Source organism: Juglans microcarpa x Juglans regia, chromosome 6D (assembly GCF_004785595.1).
Source record: "Juglans microcarpa x Juglans regia isolate MS1-56 chromosome 6D, Jm3101_v1.0, whole genome shotgun sequence".
Classification (NCBI taxonomy): domain Eukaryota; kingdom Viridiplantae; phylum Streptophyta; class Magnoliopsida; order Fagales; family Juglandaceae; genus Juglans; species Juglans microcarpa x Juglans regia.
This window is the reverse complement of record NC_054604.1, coordinates 24840683-24861703: the sequence shown is the minus strand read 5'-3', so window position 1 is coordinate 24861703 and position 21021 is coordinate 24840683. Positions and strand designations below refer to the sequence as shown.

Sequence of the window (21021 nt, the reverse complement as noted above, 5' to 3'; positions counted from 1 at the left end):
CATGATCTGGTCCTCCTCCTTTATTGGGTTTTGAGTATATTTAAAAGATCGCAGATAGAAGTTGAAAGAGTCTACGCTTCAGCCCTCGTGTCACACCCCAACAGTTTTGATCAGCCAAAGCTTTTAAGAAATCGAATTTGGAAAACTTAATTCAGCAAAGAATGGCCCTTTTTCTGTTGAAAGAATGGATGATATTTGTCATAATCTATGATCAGTACGTACCTCTAGGTATAAGCGAAGATAAGAAAGAATGATTAAACACACACAAGAGGTGCTTCATCGATTTCTAGTCCTGTCTTTGGTTTCGTCCTTATTGGGTGAATATATTGCTTTGTTTCATTAATAAATGCCATGAACCTTCGTTTCTAAATGTCCAAAACTTTCCTTCAATTATAATTAGTAAAGAAAACAATTTCTAGCCCTACATATATATATATATACATATATATATATGTATATATATATGGTAATTATGGCAGATGACTTTAGATCAGATCAGTAGTGGTTCTTCCTCATGTTGAGGCCTGCTAGTCCTTTAACCGTGGCATATTGGGTGGAAACCTTGCAAGCTTTCCACTCACTAGACTTTTGCAAAAACAGCCTTATGCCCCCCACTTAATTTCTTACCTAATTTGTTAAGAAAATATGAGATTAATTGGTATGTACAATTTGTTGGCACTTTGTCATGTTTTTTTTTTTTTCTTTTTCTACTTCTGTAATAGGTTTTGAGGTTCATCTTAAACCATATATTCAAGTAGCAAGATTTTGATATTCGTTTATAAAGATTTTGATACGAATGGTGTCCGCAGATGTTAAACAATATTAATTAAAAACACGAGAGAAGAGGACACCTGTACTTGTGCCATGAGTACGTACGTACTTTCAATAACCAATTAAACAAGGAAAATGATAGTTTGCCACTCAACCGCTCATATATTTATTTATTTATTTTATTTCATAATTAAAAAAGTGATTATTAATATATTAATATTTTTTTAATTTTTAAAAACGTTTAAAGATGTTTAAAAAATGTAAAAAATAAAAAAGAAAAAAAAATATAAAAGTGGGATTTAGCCTAGAGGGTATGCCCAGAGGTCACTACTGGGCGGCACACCAGCAGTATCCATTAAACAAGGATTTCTAAAATTTAATTTTTAATTTTTTTATTTTTTGAGGACTTGTTGCAGCATTATATATATATAGCAAATTAGGTCATTTTTGTGGTAATTGGTCGCATGATTAACCAATGAACAAATTAACAAAGCATTGGGTCGATCGCTCGCTGAAGGACAAACTTAGGGCCAGCATTAGGATGGTGAACAGCATGCATGGTATGGGCAGGCATGCTAGAGGCACACCATCCATGCTAGAGGTCTCTTTGCTTTTCTTATGATCATCATATAATATATATATATATATATATATATATATATATATATATATATTGTAAGAGTTGGTAATTTAATGACATAATGGCTTAATGGGAGGACATGTCGATATATACATATATCATATAGGCAATAATAAATATATATTATACAATCTATTTTATATATCGATCTTTCTCCCACTTAAGATTGAACTAATTACCAAAAAACACATGCAATACCTAATTTAGCGAGAGCAGATGAGAAGGGAGATTAGTTTGGTTTGGCCAAATTATGGAGAGGCCCTTGATGATTGATGCATGAGCAGTGCACCAAGAGAAAAGGAGCTAATCAAAAGATCGAGAGGGAAAGTGGATGCATTGTCGAGTGAGATCTTCATAGAATAATAGAACCCACTTGCTTTTTTAAGTCGATCTTGTGGGATCCTACATGGCCATCACACACCACAAACTCAACTTGCACCATTAGGTCAGAGTCTCCTACGTGGACAGGATAAGAACGCGTATGATTTCTGTTCATATCTTATCCAATTAATGATATATATATATATATATATATAGTTATATAGTTTTTGAATTTTACTTTATAATTATAATGCATTATATGTTGTGAACAGCGATTTTAGAGTACGAGATAAAAGTAGAAAAGATAAATATAAACTTCAAGAATCATGCAAGATATTAAAGTTTTAAGTGATGTGGTTCATCTTAAAAACAGCCTAATACAATACCTAGTAGCTAGCTAGTAGAGGCTATATATTATAAAAAAATTCACTCTACATGACAAATTATATATAATACAAAGGAGTTAACAAACCACTTAAGCCTATGCAATTAAAAGCTCCAGTAGTACTGCTGATCTCAAATCTCATACGCTCTTGTGTACATATATATATATTATATATATATATGAATATCTTTTCTGATCTCCACTTGACCTAGTAGTACTACTCCCCCAACCTTGAGATGCATGCATGGGAGACAAAATACTGTGGGAGGGCATTAATTGCCTAGACAACATAAATTTCACACACCCAGAAGATTTTCTGACCTCTTTGGTTGGAAGCCAAGATATTCCTTTATTGCCTTCAAATAAAATTTTATAAGCCAAGATATATTCATGTGGGATATATATATATATATATAGCGAGGCCATGCACTTAACATATATCCCACAACGAGTGATTTAATTAACACATCTAACTTGTAAACATTATTACTCCATTATTCTAATGTTGGTCTTTTGAATGCAAGTACATGCATGCTTACAGTACTAGTAACCACGTACGGTCATCAATTAATTTGTTACTTTGTGTACGTAATATGTTTGGGCGTCAACAATCTGAAGCAACCTTTCATGACGAATTTCACATAAAGATTTTATGAGATCATGTTATTACAAAATTAAAATCAATTTATTCATAGTCAAGAGTTTTAGACTATCATATACATATATGTGTGTATATGTGTGAGCACACGAGATTATCATCGAAGATTAATCATTGTACGTAGATCTTTTTGTTATCTTTATAGCATACTAAAATTACGGAATTTTGATAATCAATTTATACACCCATTTAAAACTTGAACATTCATGTCAAACAAGAAAGACATGTGACATAGCCTTTATGGTTTATTATTGAATGTATATTCTCAAAATAGTAATAATTCAGAATGTCAATTACCACTTTTGATAATTTAGAGTGCTACTATTGAGAAAGGGAATACCTTCAAGCCGGTCGGTGATCTGTTCCCTCCAACATAACAGCCCCCCAATAATAATTCTCCACGTAAGGCTGTTTATTTACCTATCCTACACCCGCCCAACAGAAGATCAAAAGCTCCAAAAGACTCTGGAATGTACGAAATTGACCAGTCATTTCCTTCACACAGACCCATTCGTCTTCTTCCCCTCAATCCCGTCTCCCAGTGATTTCGTCCACAGCAGAAGAACTCATCTTCCACCACCCTTCGTTCCGTCCCCCTTCATCGTCCACCCTGAGCTTACCCAGCAAATGCCGAGCCGCAACGGACTGATTTGAGGAGCCCCATCGACGGACTGATTTCGAAACCCCCATCGACCAAATAATTTCGCGACCCCCATCAACGGACTCTATCTTCGCAACCCCTATATTTTGCAGGTATGATTTTCTGATCTATGATTTTGGGGATTTTTTTTGCCATTAACTTCATCCCGATGAGTTCCTTGATTATTTTGAGCTTGTTTGATTATGGCAGTGCTTGGGTGATGAATTTTAAGCTTACAGTGCTTGTTTTGATTATGGCACCATGTGTTTGATGTAATATTTCACAGAAAACCTGCAAAATTCTAGGAGGAAAGTGATGGCTCTAAGCTTGGCGGCAACTGAGCTTGGCGGCGGCGACAACTCTAGAACGAACGGCGATGGAGGAAGGTGATGGCTCACGGCGATGGAGGAGAAATTCACTGCACGGGTCTTAGAGGGAAAGGTGCACGATGAGTGAAATGTGAAAAGTGAAATGAGAAAGTGAAAAGGGATGAGTGTAATCAGATGAAAAATGATGTATTTTACTTTTTATGAAATAATCTACGTGTCTTGCTGTGATTGGAGGCTATTTATCTCTTAATACCAGCCCGTCTGTTCTGAAGAGGAACTGATTGAGAAAACGTCTAGTCTAAGAGCTGTGATCAACACAATTTTTTTTTTTCATTTTGGAGGGACATGAAAAAATATTAAAACTCATTTCAAACACTTTGATTTTGGGGTAATCATCAATAATATGGAAAAACACATGATCTGGATGAATTTAAAAAAGGGGAAAGAAAATCTCAAAATTACTGCGCTTCATAAATGCCAAATGGTTCTCCACATTCGTTTGTTTTCACAACCATTCTCATATCATATCATCTTATCTCATTTAATTATTACAATTTTTTCAAATTTTTATATAAAATAAAATAAATAACTCAACTTTTTCAAATCTAAAAATAAAAATAATATTAAAAATATATATTCTAACAATATTTTATTCAAGTTTTAACTTTTATTTCAATTCATCTCATCTCATTTTATTTACAAAAACAAACGAGACATTAGGTTTGCAATAGCTCACTTTTAAAACGGAAAACATGCAAGAGAAAGTAAATTATTTAAAAGAAATTACCATGATTATATATCTTGTTAATTACTTTTCTAATTTTATATAATAATTGATTTTATAATTCTGAGACTGATAATTTCATTTTATTATATATTATTTTTAAGGTGTCCCACGAAAATATGAGGACCTCATGTTTCCCTGATCACTGGCCCACAACTAGGATTGCTCACGCTAACTGGCCTCCTCGACAAGAATGTTTCCCCATGTAAGAATCTAACGTGGATCGCAAGTGGTGCTGCGTTGGACGGTTCTCATGAGTGATCAATATCTCCAACTTTCCAAACACGTTGCTTCGTATTATTACTAAAACTATACAGAAACATTCAAAACTAAACCTACAAATTAATATAGTTTTATTTATTTTTTAATAAAAATAATTTTACAATATATGTATCACATCAACATTAATTTCTAAATTTACTTTTATATAATTCATCAGTACGTCCTATTACTATATGACTATAGTCTATTTCCTTCTCTAACGCAGAAAATATTACAGCATACTAATTAAGTACACGTGTTGAGCTGGACAGTACATGCATTAGCTACGGGGATAGTCGAGCCATTCTCGTAGGAACATGAATATTCATTCATATTCTTGTATTTGGTGACAAAACATAAGAGTGTAAGAAATGAGAATACCCTTTGTCCAAACAAAAATTGTCGTAAAATCATTTCAATACAATGAAATCACGATTGTCAGGCCTTCCAAAGCAAATTATATTAACATTGAAGAAGATTAATTTTGAAGGTTTTGCTATGGGATGGAAGCCTTTGATAATTAAATGATTACTAAAATAAGACAATCTTTTTTTTGTAACATATATCATTTGCATAACATGCATGTAACATAATTAATATTTCCAAAATCTTAAGACTTGGGATGAAGTTAATCCCCTTTTTAAATTTTTTTTTAATATAAGGGCATGTTTAGAAACTATAAAAATTCTCAAAACTATAAAACTTCTCATGATTCATTCTCAAACAATATTAGTCAACCACAAATATTTTTTAATTTTTTTTATTTAATCATTACTTGATCATTATTCAAACAGAAAAATCAATATAATTTTTACAAACTTTAAAAAAAAATTATATTCAAACAATTTTTAAATTATATAATATATTTTCAAATTAATTTTTTTTCTCATTTTTTAAAACTCAAAAAAATATTTTCACTCAAATTATTTTACTACTATTTATGAAAGAGAAATATTATTTATCATTACAATTATCATCATCCTCTCATCATGGAGATTATTAGATAATTTTTATTAAATTTCATTTAAGAATATAATATATAATATCATATCATAAAATGACGAGATAATAATAAAAAATAAATAATAAAATAGATTTTTTTTCTCTAAGAAATTTCGGAGAGAATCAAGTGTTCAAACATAAGTAAGTCGAATTCACATGGGAAAACAAAAAAACGAGTCAAAGGTTAACTTTCAAAGATGGACGGTGAACGGACGAGGAAAAAAGCAGTGGCGAATTATTGACTGCATTATTTCAGCATCAGAGTTTGATATTTTAAAAAAGAAAACAAAACCAGCGTACACGGCGAGGGACACGGCCTGCTTGGCCCACATGCACAATGCACCCACAAGCCACGGCGAACTGTTCTGCTTCAAGCCTTCACGTGTGTGCTACTCACATTGCCCAAAAGTTGTTCAAAACTCCGGAATTGCCCCGCACTTGTAAATTCTTCACAACTTTCACGGCACAACATTTTCAAATTTAATTCAAGCTCGTTTGGATTCAAAGTGCATTTTATCTCATTTTATCATTATAATTTTATCAAATTTTTATACAAAATATAATAAATAATTCAATTTTTTTAAATCATAAAACAATAATAATATTAAAAATAATATTTTAACAATATTTTTTTCAATTTTTAACTTTTATTTGAAACCATTTCTTCTCATCTTTAAATCCAAACTAGCCCACCTCTTTTTTTTCTTAGTAAAAAATTAATAATTTAGATTGATCGATTCTTTTAATTCTCAGGATATCCTTATAAACATGTCCAAGACTTTATCCATAGATAATGTAGGATTATTCTTCAACACCCTCCCTTACGTGCAGATCAGTATTTTTCTTGGTCCTTCTTACAAGGTAAGTAGTGTGGACCCTTATTCGTCCTGTAGCAGGATCTGATAACAAAAAGAAATTCAGAGGTCTAACTCATCTCATAAAATCGGTTTTACAAGAGATAATTGTTCATTCCTTATAAACATGCCTAAGACCTTATCCACAGGTAATGTGAGATTATTCTTCAACATTAAATATAAATATTCATTATTCCAACCAACACAATATTTAAAGCAATGCTAGGTACAGTCCCAATGGGGACTGCAATGCAAGTCCAGGCAATTTTAACTTTAAAATTTTTTAAAATTACAAAACTATTCCTCTTAAAATGATATTTTTTATCATTTAATAAAAGGCATGCATACGCAATCCCTAAGTGAAGACTACAAATAGAATTTCTCTAATATTTATAGTCTTTTCTTCTTTACTGTTTATTACTTTTGTTTTTCTTTCTCAGATGCCAGCATAGATATCCTATTGCATTTTTTTTCTTTTTGGTTCCTTTCCTGCGCCTATCATAAAAATACGAATTTCATTTTATTTGGTAGAAGATTTTAATTAGGTAGACAAGATCAAACAATATTCGCAGAAAACATAATTAATTCCAAGTTCAAACTTCAAAATGGTACGGCAACTTTTCTAATGCTCCCAACCACTTGAAAAAAAAAATGTAGCATCGGATCAAGCTTTTTGGATACACGTTTTTGGCATGGAATGGTAATGGCATCATGAAGCCCCCACATGAACAAGGTAGATATTACTAGTAAAATAAAAATTTTATGGGAATTCAATTTTACGGATTCTTTTGTACACTCACATCATCTTTTGTAAATTTTATTAATGTGATTAATTATTTTTTAAAATAAATTGATGCAGTTAATCACACTAGTGACTATTTTATGAAAAAATGTTGGATTCACGTTAGTAATTATTTTTAACAAAATCTAAACCCCAGAGCCCATAAATTCATGGCACAATATTAAGGTTTCGTTTGGTAAGTAAATTAATCTCAACTCATCATTATAATTTTTTTAAATCTCAACATAAAATATAATAAATAATTTAATTTTTAAAATTTTAAAATAATAATAATATTAAAAATAATATTTTAATAATATTTTATCATCTCCTAATCTAACTTTCATTCATTCTGCACACATCCCAAACCCCTTAGAGCAATCTTGTTTGTTAAGAAAAATATACGCACTTTCATGCAAACTTTTTAAATGAATAACCCATAATGCGAATAAATGAAAATAAAATATAAAGAAACTAACAACGCCAATGACAAAGACGTCATCATCGCACGGCCATGACTAAACCACGCGGGTGGTCCTACACACACGAAAACCCATTCGCTAAGGAACCGCCTTTCTGACTCATTAAATAATGCAAAATAAATTCATTTACGTGAGGGCGGGCGGCTGGCTGACCTACTTTATGATTTCGAGAACCAATACGCCTGGCTGTCCCAAGCCCAACGAACGGTAGTCGCACACGTGTGCAAACGACACCAAACTTTTGACTCCGTACACACGAGGGGGCGATCAGGCCGCCCGCCATGGACCCACCAACTTGGGAAGCTCTCCCCCACCACCGCCAACCAGCGAGAACTTTCTAAATATGGAAAGTAATTGCACATACGTATATTTATACACATACAAGAACCACAAGTTCTATTATTTCATCTTCCATATAAAGACATTCCCTTATGTCCCTCCCAAGGACTTACATTGTCTTTTCACCTCCCCTACCTCCTTTTCTAAATACCAACAAAACCCAAAAGCAATTTACAACTTTTTTCAACGAAACCCGAAACTTATGTATAATCACACTAAGAAGCACTATTTATATTTTATATATATATATATATAAAATATTCTTCTTAATCTTTTTTTTTCCCTTCACCATCCAACCCTTGGAATTTGTATTTTTCCACATTTCCCAACTTCGTCGCTTCTATTGCTTCTATGTACAGAGAGGGATACTAGATCCAAGACCGGCCTTTCATGGGGGGCTAAATGAAAAGCTCCGGGCATTGGACTGTTGACAGCTACATTGTATATATGTGGGGGGCACTAGATTAATTTCGCCAAAGTGTAGGGACTAGTACCCAATGAGTACTCCACCCATCGGGGAACGGTGTGGAATTCCCTTTCTTCTCTTGGCCGTTCTATAATTAACAGAAGTTGGGGGCGGCGTGGACGGAGTGAAGCTCTGCACCTTGCTCTTCTCCCTGCCATGGCTACTGCTGCTGTACGACTCCTCCGAGTCTGAAGCCATCGCCGCCGATTGCCTCTTCTTCTTTGAGAAATTCCCGGACGTCCCCTCAATCTGTAATCAGGAAATCATAAGAGTTAACCACCGAGACAACAGAGACCCGATTCCATTGCAATTTGCACAAGTAATTGAAATGTGAAACACATCCACCTAGACTTGTTGACCAGGGTTAATTGTATCGGATTACAACTAACCCTGAAAACCCGGTTGAATTTTTTCGCACATGTGCACTGTTTGTTTGGTTGGAAAAAAACTCTTTCACCCATTAGCTTAACCCCTAAGCCAATGGAAGTCAAAAAGTCAACCCATTGGAACCAATCATGGCAGTGACAACAGAAAGAATAATGGAAGGGAACCATGAAAACACGACTCAGCCCAAGTTTTCCATCGGTTTCTTAGAGGCCAAACATTGTGCGAAAAAACGAGCGAATTTGAAGAATGGGAAGCCATTGTGGCACTAAAAGTACCTTGCAACCGAGAGAGCAGAAGCGGAAGGAGTCAAGGAGGCTGCGCAAGCAAACCTCGCAGGTGTTGGTGACGCCTTTACCGGGCCTAGGCTGAGGGCGCTGGTTCAAGAAGACGACCCTGGCGCTGTTAATAATGTAGGTCTGGACTCCGGTAATGTCCAGAACTTTCTGAATCTCAGAAACCCTTATCACATCATGGTATGAGGACCTCCTTATCTGCCACCAAAAAGACGAAATCCATCAGAAATTTATGATTGTTGGCTTTTAAAAATGTAAAACAAAGAAATCCCATGTCAAGTTTGTGACCCATGAGAATGAAAACCGAGACCTTTTGAGTTTTGTGTATGTGGCTTGTAATTTTATCAGTTTCCATAATGAGAAAATGCAAGAAAATAAACTCAGCCACCACCGGAAAGTAGACTCCGTTCAATTGAGCCTCGCATCAATCAGGCACCTGAGTAAAAAAACCATTTTTTTTTATTTGACCCCCATTTTTTCTCAGAAAGAGCAAATCTCGCATCGTAGTTTGAAAGAAAGGAAAAAGAATAAAAACAAACCTATTCAAGAAAGGAAAAGGGCTGAGTAATTGGAAAGCTAAATTCCCGAAAAAAGAATTGACACGGGGGAATCCTGCGATTCCCTAAATGGAAAAGATAGAAGTTCGAAAAAGAATCACTGAAAGAACAGACTCCAAATAGGAAATCAGTACATTTGACAACAATGAATGAAACATTGATGCAAAAATAGGATGAAACCCGAGAAAATATACGAACTCAGAGACAACAAATCGCACCTGAATAGCACGGTGGTCCTTGTGGTGGACGAGACAGAGAGAGCAGAGAGCGCCATTCATACAATCCAAACAGTACATATTGCATTCACTCTTGTGGGAGTCCGCGTGTAACTTGCAATGAACAAAGAAGTTCTCCCTGAGCAGAGGCTTCAGCCATGGCGGCCACCTATTGTCGTCGTCCTCGGGACCTCCAGCACCCTATTCAATCAACAAATCAAGAATTAAAACCAGAGCCAGTAAGCTAAGATCATTGTAGAATCTTGAACGTAAGCTAGAACGCATAGGTAACCAACTCCAGAAAAACAGAGCACATTGACCAGACCCAGATGAAAAACACTAAAAGAAAAAAAGAAACTCCAATTCAAAGTTTAATAAAGAAAGAAGATAGTGGCTTGTACCATGATTCTCCTATTCTTGGTCTTGATTTCACGGACAGTAGTTTCTTGGTTTTTGATCGCCATCTTACAACTTTTCTAGCAAAATGTGTGTAGAAACAGGGAGAAACGGAGCAGAGAGCCTCCTATCTGTGTAGAGAGAGAGAGAGGGAGAGAGAGGGAGGGAGAGAGACAATGAGGCTCTTGAGAGAGTCCAGAGGCAGAGATGGAGTTTACAAAGTGAGAATGGAGAAACAGGGAGAGAGGGCGTTCTTATCCTCGCAAAGTCCACATACAAAGCAAGTTCCGAACTCCGAACCCAAAGCTAGATCCGAACCCAAACCACAAAACAAAGAGATCCGTTGGGTGCAAGGAACCCACCTCCTTCTTTCCTTTTTATTTCCTTTCATTTTCATTCTCTCTTTGGTCTTACCATCTCTCTCTGTCTCTCAATTTTTTTATGCTAATTAAATAATTGAAATGCTTTTATGGCCACTCATCCCAAGTGATTAACACAATTTTTTACACTAATAATTGATTTCATTTGAGATTTGCGCCCATTTCCATTCTTTATTTTTTCTTTTAAATTATTACTATCTTGCAATACTTTAAGGTGTAGTGTCCCTTGCTCTAACCCAAAGTCCAAACCTGTCCCAATTGTTATATCACTAATTTTTTTTTTAAACTTTTTTAGCTCTAATTATTTGTTCATCTCATATCATACAAATATAATGCTTTCCCAAAATCTCAGCATCTCCTAGGGAGCTTGCTTTGCCTGTCTCTACATGTTATAGCTCCATTAATCCAGCTTTGCATTCATCGACAGCTTCCAATTTTCTTTCTGATTTCTACCAGAGAGAATTGTGAATAAATTATCCTATTTTCAACCGACAAATTTCATGGACTTCAAATGAAGGAAGCGAAAGAGGCAAATTAATCCTCAAACCTAACTCAATTCGGTATTAACTTGGCAGTCTTGTAGTTGAATGTTATTGGTATTTATAACAATGGAATAACGATTCCTTTATTTAGCTTAAAAATAAAGGAATTGAAACATGCATACGTGGGTTTTGATTATATACTCCATCAAGCCTCTAGTTTTAGTCAAAGATAAATATTTTAGTAAAAATTTTAAAAAAATAATTTTATAAATTAACATGTTTTGATATGATAGACTCATATTTTTTTTCCTTAAGGAAAGAGCTTGGATGGAATGATATTCATTTTCCTATTTTTTCACATATTCCAAGAAAATTGCTTTCATATAAAAGAGGATTATCTTACTTGTGGGTTGGGGGATGAAGAATGGAATCTCCACTAACGATCACACCCAAAAAATTGACCTTCCACTAAAGTGTTTTTGATTTAAAAGCAAGGTATCGTTTAAGTAACGAGGTGATCTTAAATATTTTGTAAATAATAGTAAAAAAATAATTAAAAAATAATAATAAAATATTAAATAATAATAAATAGTAAATAAAAAATAAGAATAAAATAATAAATAATAGTGAGTAATACTTCACTATCCAAACTGGTCATAAAACCTCAAAATAGAAGAAGATTTTGATAGAAAGCATAGATATCACAACATTTTTTTTTTTCCATTAAACATTATTGCCTTTGGTGCAGGAAAGATGTTTGCAAGTGGATCAATGATCACATGATGAAAGACCATATATATGGCTTGTTTGTGCTCTGCCAATTCCCTTGCCAATAAAACGGGGTGGCTACTTTTTGATGCTACATAAATATAAAGAGAGAATTTGCCGTATACAAGCTAATGTATAAAAGGAAAAAGAAATCAATCCGGTTTGGATATAAAAAGTGTTTCATCTCATCTCATTTAATTATTACAATTTTTTTAAATTTTTATACAAAATATAATAAATAATTTAATTTTTTTAAAACTAAAAATAATAATAATATTAAAAAATAATATTTTATTCAACTTTTAACTTTCATCTCAATTTACTATATATCCAAATGGCACCTAAATAAAAATATTGTTTTATTAGTTGATGTGACATAAATCGACTTCCTAAATAAATTTCTCATGTAAAAATAGTTAAAATGGGAAGACCCATGTCGAGATAGTATAGATAAGGGGTTGGATTCGGGTAACTATTGATTTTACTACGGACCTGATTAATAGTGAGAAGAAGATCGATCGAAATGGGTCGAGCTCGTGGGGTTGACTCTAAATTTGGGTGTATCGATGAGATTGACAATCCTCCTTTTCTTAGTTTTTAAAGAAAATTTTTATTTTCAAGTGAGTATTTAGACTACACTTAATAAATTATTTATGTAACGTAATTTAATTGAGAAGATAAATTTTAAAATTTAAATTTTATAAATTAAATATTATCAATTAAGTGATGTAGATGTTATACTACACACATCGAATTGAAAATATAATAATTTATATTTGAAGAAATAATAAGTCGATATATGAACAAGACGACAAATCTCAAGACAAACATGAGCATCCTCATCGATATAATTACAGTTAATAATGATTCATTCATCTCGATCACACCAATCAAAACCTGTTATTTAACTTATTTTATTTTAAAAGGTTGTGTTTTAGTAGTTAGGGATCGGTTTCTGTTATTCCAAGTTGAGCAATCAAGTTCTCAAGACTTTTTCTATTTGTATCACTATCATACAAACCGTGATGATTAAAGATGCCGGTAGCTAGCGATCTCATACAATAGTGGAATAGTGACAAAATTAAGCAGTATTTCTGTACATACTTGCTTAATTTAATGATCACGCGATAACCAAATTAATTATATAATCAGGCAAGCATTTAATTACTAAAGGAAAACAAATACTAAAACATGAGAGGCAAATCATGTCGATTGATTAGGATTTTGGTTGTCATATCTAGCAAGATAATATATGTATGTGTGTATATATATATATAAGGAAAATGCTAGTTGAACCGGTATCCTTACGGACAAAATAAATGATTTTTTTTTTTTAATTTTGTTTAATTTCATGATTAAAAATATTTTTAAAAATATTTAAAGACGTATAAAAGATTATTGAAAGAAATAAAAAATAAAAAAAAAAAAGTACATTTACACTTGTTGGTACAATGCGGTGCCGGGGGCACTATTCCCGGTTCCCTAGCATTATCGTATATATAATATGCCTGCATCCCATTTCGGTAAGGTCTATGAGCAGCCATCTTTAATTTGATATAACCGATATACAATGTTTTTCAAATTTTAAAAACTTGGCTGGCGACTAACTTAACCGAAAATTCATGAAATATCATTATGTATATTATTATAGGCTATATTATTCATTATCTTTTTAATCAACATATTCTCATCATCTTCTTGTATGAAATTAAATATATGGTAGATAAATATATATTAGATCATGATCATGAAGAAATAATAATGGTAGATATGTGGAATCACCACTTATCCCAAAAGCTTACATTAATGGAAAGAGCTGTTAGATTTTATTATTTTATATCTTAACACTCTCACTCACTTGTGGGCTAGAATTCTTTTCAATGAGTAGGTCTAACAAGTGAAATATTTAATTTAATAGGATAGAGTATAGAGTCAGAGTTCGAACTTATGACCTCTGCTCTGATACTATGTAAAATCATCACTTTTTCTCAAAGTTTAAAGTGATGGGAACAGGTAGATATAATTATTTTATATCTTAACAGAATCTAAAGGATAATGAATAATATTATCTACTTAATTTACATAATTGTTCTTAGATGAGGTTAATTAGTTTGGTTTAAAAAATCTAGTATACGAAGAAAAATATAGTGGGGGTGGTCCACGACCCTACCTAGCTAGCTTATTGATGAACCAAAAGATAAACCCAAAGAGACAAGGGTGAATAAACAAATTGAACTATATATGGGTTTAAATGCAATAAATAATTAGGAGAAAAAAGGAAGAAGAAGAAGAATATTGAAATCCAAGTCGTGAGTACCATTATTAACCTATCTAACATACTCAAATATATTCCTGCACATATTGTTTAATCGTGACTTAAGAGTCCTAATATTCAATGAGAGTGATATATGATCATATATATCTTTTAGATACGATATTGTTTTGATAATAACATGTGCATTCCTACAGCGAATTATCCTCCAATATCTCTAAGAGTAGTACTGCTAAAATCAAATGTGTATTTTATATACAAATATATATATATAAAATATTTATATTTATATTTATATTTATAGACACACACACATACTAGTAAGGGCGCCCAGTTGCAAAAATATGAAAAATAAAATCTATAAAAAATGAGAAATAAAATCTGTACAAAGTTAAAATAAAATCATCAATTTATACAAATTAAAGTAAACTTAATATAAAGTTAAAAGAAGTGACAGATTTATACAAGTCAATGTTTTATCTAGTTTTATAATTACAATATTGGAAAGTTTGATATTAAAACAGATTTTAAGAGTTTATGTCGTTGTTTCACTGACGGGGTTGATGAATAGGATGTTGAATTTCTTTTGACGTTGTTGTCCAAGTTGATTTACTTTTCTACCGAAATGGATGATCAATTCCTTTTCTAAAGCTTGTGCTGCAATATTTTAGAATTTATTTCAAAATTTCTCATAACCTTCTTTCTAAACATTACTAAAATACCAACAATTTTTAATTTCTAATTTTTTAAGTATTAACATGTAAAATAATCAAAACTAAAAGCTATACAATATCTGTTAAAACGAAAAAAGTTTTTATTAATTTATTTCATTTTTCAAAGACACTATAAGAAATATTAAAAATGCAAAACGTTAATTGATTTTACATTCTCACACTTCTCTAAGTACTAAAGTATTAATAATGACATATTATATATTTAAATTATCAACAAGTTATAACTTATTTCTTTCTTTAAATTTATAATTACACTACTTCACCTATTGTTATTATTCTTAACAGTTAAAATCAAATGTGTATGTTATATATTAGTTATTTCTACAATAAAAATCTAACATGTCAATTTTAATAATCTAAACTATAGTACTAAGTGTTAAATAATTTGACCATATAATTATGTGAAGTCCCATCCTTTACACTACAAAAATAAACAAATAAATAAAGAAACTATAATACAATTCAAGCTGTAAATTAGCTTCTGATAAATTTGCAAGAAAAAAAAAAGAGTGTAGACCATTTTTGATAAATTATTTACGTGGGCTGATTTCTTCTGAATTGTTCTTTGTTGCGACATCGTTTAATGTATGTGTAAATTATTTATGCGTATATATATATATATATGTATGTATGTATATTAAGGAAGTATTTTGGTGCGGATCTACTCCTCCAAAGTAGATGCACGCCCCTTACAACAAAACCACAAAAACAAATATCAGAGCAGCCATGACGTAATGTATGTATACATGCATGCTAATTGCTTGATGGTCTGTGGGACATGCATATTCAGTGGTTATTACGTCAGACTCCCACACAAACAATGCTAGGATCATACTACAAAACTTAATTAATTATTTGCATGCGCGCCATTATCCATGCCTGCCTTTTGGGCTTTTTTCTTTTTTTTTTCTTTTCTTTTTTTTTTTTTCCTTTGAATTAATTGAAACTTATCATCCGATCGAGATATATCCCATATTTACCTCACCAGTGATAATTGACATTATCCATTCTATCTCTTCGGTCAATATTATATATGGAGTTTGATATATAATTATATATATGTTTGTATATCTACAAACGTACCTACCTACCTTAGTGTGTGTATATATAAATATTTTAGTCGTAAAGAGTTTCTACAATAGTAAATCTATAACTTGACGTGGTTTGATGTGGTAAATATATCAGATTGTAAAATTATTTTTATTATAAAGTAGATTTCACGTATATAAAGTTTTGTCTGTTTCTAGATTTACTTTTATGAGATTTATTTACGACTGTAGTACTTCTTTTATATATATATATATATAGAAGTGCAACATCCATAAAGAAGTCTCACAAAAATAAACTGACATACTTTTACGTGATACATCATATTTATTTTATATAGTAAAAATAACATTACAATCTAATGTATCACATCAAATCGTTTTAGTTTATAAATTTATTTTTGTGTGATCTTTTTGTGATTGGATGTATTATTATTTATCATGTAGACATATACAAGGGGAAGCTTAGGATGCCAAGCTAGTAAGGAACGGCACATGGGATGTTCATGGAAATCAAGAAACCTCGTTAACAATGGAAGAAAGCTCCATACCCCAAGCTAAAGGTAGCCTAAGAAGCTTATAGGGGACCATTAGTCATTTTAGTTCAAAAGGTAAATCATGAATGTATTTGATTCTGTATTTTCTAATTCAAATGGGATGTTCTGTATCATAAACAAATTTCACACTCTCACATGAACATGATTTCAAAGTGCTAAAGATACAATTAGACACATGACATCTAGAGAAGATTAATTAATTAATATATATGTATTATTAGAGCAGTTATTTATATTCATCTCAACCCTAAGCGTCAGATCGTTCAGGTTGGTTGTACAGCTCCGCCACTCAAGTGAACTCATCGGCGTCGTCTGTGATAGGTGCTTTCATTTCCCTCACTGAGTTTGTTTTTAATCCTGCCAAATTTAGCTTTAATGGGAAGTCCCCAACCTTATTAACCGGAAATGGGCAACTGGGAAAAGAGGTGGTGATTTTTTGTTTAGTGTGATTTGTATTTTTGTTTGTATTAATGGGGAAAAATCAACCCTAATTTGGGTTCATATTGGGAGCGGATCCTAGTATGTATGGCCTCTGTTTTCTGTACAATTGATTAAATTAAAGCCAACTCCGTGACCATCTTTCTTCATGGTGGTAACTCTCTGTGAAATTGAGAGTTATAAAATCTATGAAATTGAGTTTTTTTCACTTGCAATATACCATGTTAAGAGTGAGTTTGGATGTTGAAGTGAGTTGAGTTGAGTTGATAAAATATTATTAGAATATTATTTATTATTATTATTGTTTTAGAATTTGAAAAAGTTGAATTATTTATTATATTTTATATTAAAATTTGAAAAAGTTGTGTGATGAGTTGAGAATAGTTTAATAACCAAAGGTACCCTAAAGTGTTGCAATTTACCTTGCAATTAGCAGATGTAGTGATGGAAATGTTAGGTTATAATTTAAAAAAAAAAAAAATCTGGAGGAAGTTTTCCTCAACCTATTTAAAAATGGGTGCGGCTACTATGCTGCCCCAACTTGACCGCTAGGCATACTGCCTAGTGTAAAATTTTTTTTTTCTTTTTTTTTTTCACATTTTTTTAACATATTTAAATACATTTAAAAAATAAAAAAAATACACCAATACATTTAAAATCACTTCCTTAATCATTAAGTAAAAAAAAAAAAAATTGACTAGCGGTCAAATAGAGGTGTCAAAATAAGTGGGCATAATAGTATTTTCCTTCAAAAATTTGCCAAATGTTCATTGAAGGAAACTCTGTTCATAATGTTAATTCTATCCAAAGCCGACTAGAAAGGACAAAGGTTTTGCTTCATTCTCTTTTCCAAAGCTAATTCAAAATAATGAAATAGGGACTGATAATCTCTTTTTGGATGCAGAGTGAAGTGGCAAGAACTAGGGAAAGAACTGAAAGAGAATACGGTTACAACATCGAATACATTGATCAGTCCGCAGGAGCAGCAAAAGTGAAGGTAGAGGAAAGGCGAAGGAATGAAGAGTTAAAAGCAAAAGATAAGGCAAACAGAATTAGAACTACTGGGAAAGATCCTAATACATGTCTATGCTGATGAAAATAAAGAACCCAATTCATATGCTTTTTTTATAGACAATAGGAAATCTTAAAACATTACCATAATGTTAATTCTATCTGTGTACTAGAGAATACATTACCATCAAAATGGGGTTAAAAACGAGTCTAAGTCTTTATAAACATATCAATAAAATTAGGGTACTGTCCTATTCTTGAAAAATAAAAATAAAAAAAGTTTTTATAAAAATATCTTCAAACGTCATTCTTAAACTTTTTGGTGATATTTGTTAGTCATATCATATAGAAAGTGGTGATACATTCTCAGATCACTTCCTTGAGATTCAAGCCTTTTAATTTGTGCTGGTGCTTCTTGTTGAAGCTGTGCTAGAGGCATGTCAATTATACACTTTGGATAATGATAGAGCTAACAACTATATTCCAAAATCATTTTCCTATGCAGTTTTATTATAAATCATAAGTTGGAAATCATATCAGATTATGTAATTTAATTTGTTGAGTCGGAAAAAGTGTTAGCATCTAAAAAAAGTAACCTAAAATCTTTTGGGACCTAACGCTAAAAACATATAAGCATATTTTAATGATTTTATTTTGGGCATTTGTTCTCTTTGCTTCTTAAGTGACTTCAACTTCTATAGATGATTTTTATTGTTCTAAAATATTGGTAAATATTTTCAAGATGGGAAAAGGGAAAGATCACGCATCTCCTATAACACCTTCTACCCCAAATCCATCAACTTAGGTAATCAAAATATTATTTAAATTCAATTTTTTTGCTCATTATCAGGACGTGGTTGACATCTTAGGTGATATCAAGACCATTTTATACATATATGTCAGCACGTCTTAGCACAAATCCATCAACCAATCCAGCAACCCATGTATTTTGAATATTAATTCGACACCGTAGTTATATTAATGTTTATATTTATTACTACATCTTTGGTTTATTGTCATTATTGATCTATATGTTAGGTGGTACCAATACCCTTTTATCTAGATTTCTCAAGCTATATGCGTGGGGTCTATAAATTGTTACATTTGATTGCCAAAGTTATTTTGGCACACCATATCAAAAGCTCTTGGTACATTTCTCTACTCAAACAAAATATGTAAGCTTTCCCATGACTAACATAGATATAAAACAGAATGAGGGAAGAAGAGATCAAGATGCTCAACCAAATATTGAAAATCAAGAACTCACTTAGACACAAATAATAATTTTTTTAAATAAATTTTGTGGACACATTCTAATCTGACTCAAGAAAAACAAGCACATTCTAATATAATGCAAACAACATTGCAGCATCATCTACCAAACCAATGGCCACGTTTTGGCATTAAGGCAAGTTCAAACCAAAGATAAGAGCTCAATGTGCACCTTTGGAGCTTTACTAGTTCATATTCTAAATTGTTTTAAGGTTATGCTTAATACAGTTAACATTTTAACTATGGCTAGACAAATAAAATTGATAAACATTCTTTAATTTTTTTAAGGAAATAAGAACACAAACCTCATACCTACCAAGATAGTAGAACTTCTTAATCTAGTATTCATCTCAAAACTAGAAATTAAAAACCTAAGTTTTACATACTAGATCAAAAACCTAAATTTGAAACCTAAATTTAAAACTTAACTTAATCAACCTAAAATCAAAATATATCCGCAACACAAACTTAATCAACCTAAATTTATTGAAAATCAAAGAGAGAGAGAGAGAGAGAGAGAGAGAGAGAGAATAAACGTTGGCCTCGACGACAAATCATGGAGAAGAGGGATTTTGCAGGAGGTTAGGGTTAGAGTTAGAAGCTTTAATGGGGGTTAAATGAAAGAAGAAGAGGCCCTCGACTTAGGGTTAGGGTTCAGAACAAAAAATAGTGAGCGGGATCTTCGTCGACAAGGAGAAGAGAAGAGAATGGAGGTGAATTGAGAGAGAGAGAGAGAGAGAGAGAAGAAGGAAGATACGGTCGAATGAAACGCAGCGTTTCCGCTCACCACCCCCAAAACGATCTGTTTCATTAAAATCCCTTCCTTCTATCAGATCCCACTTTTCTTTCACTTAAGTCCCATTCCTACCCATCCACATACTCAGTCAATCATATCATAAAATCAAACGAACCATTGATAATCAATAATCTCACATTTATCCTTTAGTATGGATCATGCATTAATTCATTAAACGTAGGTAATCAAAACATTCATAAGTTAATTGACAAAAGCCGGTAATGACATATACCAAAAGATTTGAACCTCCAACAATAATAACTTAAAAAAAAAATGTTTTCTTAAGCAGCAAGCCACGAAACTTCCTGTTAGTTTCTTAAATATGTATTATAATGCACTGATGATGTATATATATTAAATAAAATGCGAGTCTTTGGACCAACGCTTTTATCCTAACATATGATATCTGATCTTTACTCAAGATTATATATATATATATATATATATATATATATATATATGGTCTTATGCCTCTAATTCAACGTGGGGAAAAAAGAAACACATTTTAATTACAAACTAAACTAATACCTTTTTCTTGAAACTTGACATTGAGATGAAGCCGAAGATTTCGTCAAACTCTTTAGGGTCAAGTCATGAAAATTCTTTTATTTCTAAAATAACTTCCTATTCTATACATAATGGGTTAATTAATTGAGATAGATAATGACATGACGGACTTGAAAAGAGAAATAAAATTATTAGAG

At 32.0% G+C, this 21021-nt stretch overlaps 1 protein-coding gene across 1 annotated transcript; it reads right to left on the bottom strand.

Moving 5' to 3' along the window:
• Positions 1 to 8529: 8529 nt before the first annotated feature.
• On the bottom strand, positions 8530 to 10806 carry LOC121234128 (protein RGF1 INDUCIBLE TRANSCRIPTION FACTOR 1-like). The gene is made up of 4 exons (XM_041129946.1): positions 10567 to 10806; positions 10169 to 10366; positions 9376 to 9591; positions 8530 to 8962 (listed from the first exon to the last, which is right to left on the bottom strand). Exons 1-4 carry the CDS (start codon positions 10627 to 10629, stop codon positions 8735 to 8737), a joined length of 705 nt encoding a protein of 234 aa, XP_040985880.1. The 5' UTR covers positions 10630 to 10806; the 3' UTR covers positions 8530 to 8734.
• Positions 10807 to 21021: the final 10215 nt, after the last annotated feature.